Raw genomic sequence first — 6950 nt, 5'->3', positions numbered from 1 at the left:
TGGTGCTGTGATCCCGAGCTTTTTGGGACATATTGCATGTGCTATATGGGCCGGTCAGGACAGGGGCGTCCTTAGGTGTCATACCAGATCAGGGTATTGCACGAAGCTGAGATTATGGTACAGTGGTTCTTCCCGGACGATTCAGTCGCGTATCGAGTCATCTGGCTTGTTCCATTTACCTGGTATTATGCACAGTCACATAGATGCTGCACTGATCACAGCATTTGTTGAGCGGTGGCAGCCAGACACGTCATCATTTCACATGCCATTTGGCGAGATGACCATTTTGATGCATGATGTGTGGGAGATATTGCGCATCCCCGTAGATGGTGCCATGGTGACTGCTGATGCGACTGTTGATGATCTTAAGGAGTGCGTGATGGATTTGTTTGGGGCGACTCGGGTTGAGTTAGATGCCCGTCATTATGCTTCTGGTGGTATACGAGCCGCTTCCGTCATGGAGCACTGTGGAGGTGATCGGATTCCTGAGACCCAGGCTATAGCTTGGACGTGGCTGATGCTCGGTTCCACCTTGTTCGTAGACAAGAGTGGTGACCGCATCCGACCTTCTTGTCTGTTAGAGGTGCAGGACTCGGCGGCTGGAGCCGTTGGACTTTCTTGGGGATCAGCTGCACTAGCATATCTATACCGTCATCTTGGTATTGCTACCAGAGGAGATTGCGGGCAGATGACGGGTTGTATGACATTGCTCCAGTCCTGGATTTACGAGTATTTTCCTTGCTTCAGGCCACATCGAGAGGCAGTTACAGTTGACCCGGATCTTCCTAGGGCTTCGTTGTGGCCATCTATATCGATGGAGAAGAGCGATGAGCGGTTGAGAGCATTTCGTGCCCGGCTTGATGTGTTGACAGCAGATGAGGTATACTTGCTTTATAATTATAAATACTATTCAATTAAAACAAATTTGTGTATTACTTGTATGTGTTAATGTAATTTTATACATCTGTAGGTAATGTGGATGCCGTATGGCCCTGATGCCATTACTGAGACCCCGAGGACTCTATATTCTGGATGGATACGGTATCGGGATGTGATCGAGCCGTACATGCCGGGGCGATGCCTTCGACAGCTTGGACATGTGCAGACCATTCCTAGACCGATATTGCAGCCTTCTAAGGCTGTTCGCCCGTGGACCAGTTTGAAGTATCGTGTAGAGGTGCCAGCTGTGATGGTGCAGGGTATTTGGGACTCTTTTCCCCAGTCGTCCGTCCTTATACTGTCTGTATTCACTCCAGCACATACTCCATCAGATTATGAGGATCAGTACATGCATTGGTACACCCGTCACTCACACCCTCGTCTACTTTCGGAGATTGTTGCACCCGGACCGGCTGTTTATACTCGCTCGAACAGTGAGATTGTAAGTTATTTTTGGTTTTCTTGACTGGTCTAGTAATGTGAAATGATATTTACTGAAATGTGAAATGATATTAACCTTGTTTTTTGTTCCTTACTTTTTTACAGTGGGTTAGTCGATTATCTGGCTGGGGTGAAACTGTGCTGGATCACATGAGTCATCTGGACGAGGATGCTGCGATTGTATATAGGCAGTCGTTAGAGGAGATTATGGATGCTTGGCATTTGGCCAAGTGAGTTATGACTGTATTTTGTAGTATTTTAGTACTATTTTGACAGAATTTGGTGGATTGATATTTTAGTACTTTTTTGTGGTATGTTTTGTTATTATTGCAAATTTAAGAATACATTAGAACGACATAAACTGCATAAACTGTAAAAATACATTAGAACGACATAAACTGAAAAAATACATTACAACGACATAAACCGGAAAAAAAGACATTAGTCACTATCTTCTTCGTACACCTGAATGTTTGGTGAAGATGTCGTTGGTACACCTGACTGTATTGCAAGGTATATCTCTTTCTCCTCTGCAATATTCGTCTCATATTCCACAGGAAAAATGTTCCATGGAGCATTTCCTCTATTTCTTGGCCAAGCTCGTCCTGGCAGGTAATCGTTCTTTGAAGCGCTGATACTCTGTAGTACTCGAACCTCTAATTTATAGCGATCCCAATTTTTCACGATCGAGTAAGGATAAGTTCGATGAACCTCATGAGAAATTTCAGACTCTGTCCATCTTAAAAAGATGATGGAGTTGAAATTTTTTTTAGGGATGATTCCCCTCTGATTATCACGCAATAGTCTGGCGAACATAGCTTTCCAGTCATCAATAGGCATAAACCACTTCAGAAATGTTTGAATATGACTAGGAATATTTCCTTCATTCAAATTGTTCAACCATTCCTCTAGAGCAAATTCAAAAGGCATGTAATACATATAACATAAGAACCACAGCATGTGTAGTGAGTATATTGGAAACTCACCAGCAGACAGAAGCTTGAAGCAAAACATAAATGGAAATTCAGGATGGAACATTGTTGGACTCACAAATGTCTCTCCATATACACGAATTGCGTAGTATTGATAATCAAGCATCTTCGTCGTGCAATCAGACTTATTCAAAGTTGAAACTATGCTTTTCTCGGGAGGAAAATTAGGGAACTCGTTGGTAAAATCAGATGAAGCCATTTATGTTTGAGAGTTTTCGTTGATCGTAATGTAAAAAGTAAATGTGGATAACTGAAGTAGCAACATTGTTTAATTTTATAGATGGAGAATATAGACGTTGGAATATAGACGTTGGAATATAGACGTTGGAATATAGCCGTTGGAATATAGACGTTGGAACATTACAGAACCACACAAAATTCATCACAATTCACCTGTAACATTACAGAACCACACAAAATTCATCAATATTCACCTGTAACATTACAGAACCACACAAAATTCATCACAATTCACCTGTAACATTACAGAACCACACATAATTCATCAGAATTCACCTGTAACATTATAGAATATCAACCACTAATATCCCCTAAGTTGGGCCAATCTGGTCCACTGTGTCACCCTATCCTGATAGAAGCGCTCTCATCCTACAACGCTTTGGCCTCGGTGCACAAACCACCAGTGTACTATAGGGGGCACCGGAAAGTTAGGCGATAAATTTAAACGTATGTAGTGCTGGCAGTGATTCCCTAAATGAGCTATACAAATCTCACGTGATGGTCTTGTAGCAGTCGATGCGGCATACAATGGTAAGATAGTACCACACAACGCTAATGTGTCCCCACCTGAGAAGCCAAATAACATGATAGCAGAATTGTACATGGTAGCAACCGGCCACAAGTCATCCCAAACGATCATCCAATAATCCGGCGTACAACCTGCACCGTCCCAACTTACTCTACGAAGAGCTGCATCAACAGTATCAACAAACACTCTTTGATACAAACAACGGTTAGCAATTACTTCATTTCGAATGTGATGCCTAACTGTCTGCCACGCTTCTTCGTCACCAAAAATGTAAGTTGCTACCGTACGAAAACCACAATTTCCATCACCTACAACGTCGTAGTATGATTCGACGTATGGTTTAATTATGCCAACTATTTTATCGGAATGTACGAATTCAGAACCATGATACGTTTTTCCATCTGCATTCATGTATATTAGTGTAAAACAACTCTATATTGCAAAACAGTTATAAAAAAAGTTAGGTTTATCAGATATAATTTACCTGATGAGGCAGCATTATGTACCGAGGATGACGAGCTAATTCTGCCACTTCTACCACGACTCCTAGATGAACTAGTAGAACGAGCCCGTCCACGATGAGTTTCATTATATTCCCAAGAACTCGGCATACGTTTTGTGGATTTGCTCACCTTAGGTCGCCCCCGCACGTTAATTTTGACATCGGGTTCGGTGTACTGAGCTTGATCAGGGTGTAGTTGATCATGGATAAACATTGAAATATTAGGCATTACGGATGGGTCGGCTTTAGAGACTTGGTCCACTAAGGACTTAAAATATCGCTGGCTGTTCCTCGTTCAGATCATTACGCCCGTCATTTTCATCAGTGTGACCATGATTGATTAAAAGTGTTCTCCAAAACACGTGAACACTCTCAGAACTGATCATTTGTTCCAGATCACAAGCTCGTTTCAGTTCACATGCACATGGTATCTTATGCGATGTTCTCAATACACAACCGCAACGCACGTACACTTCATGGCTCAACCCTCTCATACGCTCTAACTCTTGATTCAACAACTGCAGACAATAATGAGAGACTTTGAATACAAGTTGGCTTAATGGGCGTCCGGTGAAAGTGACTGATTGACGAAGCCGCGACTGTTCAAGCATGTACCTGATACGAAGACAAAATTATTATTAGTTAGTGAAATGATACAACCCTAAATGCAAATTCCAAAATCGCAGTAGAAGAAATTGCAAATACCTTATATTGGTTGCTTGTGATTCAATCTGCTTGTGAACCTTCTGCCATACCGTGTCAAGGGACCCAGTTGCCGTATTGAGCCATTGCTTTAGACTAGCATGTTCGCTCTCCACTCGACAAGTAGTTGTGTTACCAAAATGTAGGAACTCCTTTGTCCAAGCAACAACAAACTTCTCCTTATGCACCAACCACGTCTCCTCAACATACGAGATAACTCCTTTGAACCTGCTCATCTTTTCCTTCATCATCATAAGATTGGTCTCGTACTCCTCAATGGTTAATGATTCTAATATTGTTCTCCATTTGCCATTCTTGAATTTAGAGGCAAGGCCTTTATCTCCAATGATTCTATACACACGATCTTCCACATCCTTATTAATATGCCAAGTGCATAGCAAGTGCGCTGCTTGTGGAAAAACTTCTTGTATCGGCTTTAATAACCCAAGCTCCCTGTCACTAACAACAACGGTCGGGTTAAGATCATCCCCAAGCAAAATCTTCAGCCTTTGCAAAATCCAACGATAGCTCCCTTCGGTCTCGTCTTTAACAATAGCATACGCTATCTTGAAGTTATTATTGCATGGCGTCATCCCAACAATCTCAACAAACGGCATTTTGTACTTGTTTGTTTTGTACGTTGAATCAATGCCGATGTACCAGTGGTAAGTCCTGAACATATCAACTGACTCTGGATGTGCCATGAACACATGCGTTATCACACCTGAATCAGCCTGTGTGTAATTGACATATTTGTTCTCCACAGCAATATGGTAGAATTGACTAGCCAGGTCTCTACCTTCAAACGCGTCCCTCCTCATTTTGTCCCTGTAATTATATATGTGTTTAATTACTGAGTTGTCCTCTGGGTGTTTTTCTTTAACTGCTGCTAAAATAGCACAAGGCTTTGCTTGAGCTGAAGACATATCACACACAATTTGTTTAGATGCGATACTGAGTCCGCTCATTTGCCGACTTCCCTCTGGATACATACGCATTGTATGGTTATGCATTCCAGTTAACCCAGCCTTAGCCTTTATCCCCCATCCCGAAAGGTCTGCATGTTGATAGGCTTTAATCTGAAATTTACATCGGCACGCTTTAGTTTTACTTTTCCTAATTGCAGGATCTTCATCATTTTTCACAACACCTCTATATCGTTCACCCCGTGAACAGCGCAACAACTTCTGTTTACCCCCATTTTTGTGCGAAGATATTACAAGCTCAAACCCATTCTGAATAGCTATCTTTTTTGCCCAATCAATAGCATCCTGACTGGAGGGGAAAACGGTATCCGTTATAAAACGCGAACTATAATCAATGTTATCGGGGTTCCAATCTTCTATCGGTACCTGAATATACGAAAAATTTACATTAAAATTACAAAAAAAAATACTTCGGACCTATTTCTCCCGTTCGAAATTAGTTCGGGGCAATTTCTGTCCACTTTTGCCTGAACGGGTAGGCTACCCGTTCCACCATAGGTGGAAACGGGCAGCGCGTACTGCCCGTTCCAAAGGTGGAACGGGTGGCGATTACCACCCGTTCCATGGGTGGAGCGGGTGGCGATTACCACCCGTTCCATGGGTGGAGCGGGTGGCGATTACCACCCGTTCCTTAGGCCGATCGGGTAGTTCATCCGATCGGCCTAAGGAACGGGTGGTAATCGCCACCCGCCCAGGCAAAATTCGAATAAAAAAAAATAAAAAAATGATTAATAACGTTTTTAATTCTCGTAATATTACCTCGTGTTCGAACTCATTGTCTTCGGGAATGTTTTGATCCATTTTTTTCAAATCCGGGATTTGTGCTCGGGAGAGAAAACTAGAGAGAGTTTTTAAGGTTTTAGGGGGGAAAAAAGTGGCAAGGGTAAAATGGTCAAAACAGTGCGGTGAAACGGAAATTAAGGGCGGTATTTAGCAATACCCTTTAATTATTTATATAATTTGGACTTTATGTAATTTGTCAATTAGGTTTTGAGATGATATAAATTCATCTCTTTCTTTGTAATCAACTTAACTTTTTATTAATAAAAAATTATAGTCTTCTCTTTAAAGCTTTTGTTAAGGTTTTATGCCTTCAGTAATGAGGATTTCACTATTTCTACGGATTTAGTCCGTGAATACCAGAATTAACTCCTTCTACTTTAGCTAGACAAGAAACTTTTTTACCGATTTAAAATTAAAATCAATTCGTTCAACATTAATCTGTATCAAAGAAGTTGCTTTTAAGCATGTGTATAGGAAGTAAAATTGTACGCCCGGTTGTTTTGTTGATCTTTTAGCTTGTGTTTGTTATTAAAAAAAAAAACAAGATACCAACAAAATTTACAGGAATTAGTAAACAAGATATATATAGTAAAGTATAGGCCACTAGGTAGGGCACATGGAAGACGGGTAATTGAATTTTATTTATCTATGATGGATGGATTTTATGCTTATTCTTCTTATTTTGTTTATTAAACTGAACTGAACATGATCTCTTGGACTTAGATGTAAGCTTTCACATGGAGATAGATATGAAACACAACAACCTTTATTAACTATGCTATGCTATTTAATGCATCGTCGGTGAGGGAATTAACTATTACTGGACTCTATTTGAT

General features: G+C 41.1%; 1 protein-coding gene across 1 annotated transcript; it reads right to left on the bottom strand.

The window, feature by feature from the left end:
• Positions 1-3912: 3912 nt before the first annotated feature.
• LOC136217500 (protein FAR-RED ELONGATED HYPOCOTYL 3-like) lies at positions 3913-5080 on the bottom strand. The gene is made up of 2 exons (XM_066004095.1): positions 4349-5080; positions 3913-4258 (listed from the first exon to the last, which is right to left on the bottom strand). The coding sequence occupies exons 1-2, from the start codon at positions 5047-5049 to the stop codon at positions 3913-3915; spliced, it is 1047 nt and encodes a 348-aa protein (XP_065860167.1). The 5' UTR covers positions 5050-5080.
• Positions 5081-6950: the final 1870 nt, after the last annotated feature.

The sequence above is a fragment of the Euphorbia lathyris genome, chromosome 1 (genome assembly GCF_963576675.1).
Source record: "Euphorbia lathyris chromosome 1, ddEupLath1.1, whole genome shotgun sequence".
Classification (NCBI taxonomy): Eukaryota; Viridiplantae; Streptophyta; class Magnoliopsida; order Malpighiales; family Euphorbiaceae; genus Euphorbia; species Euphorbia lathyris.
This window is presented reverse-complemented; position numbering and strand designations above follow the sequence as displayed.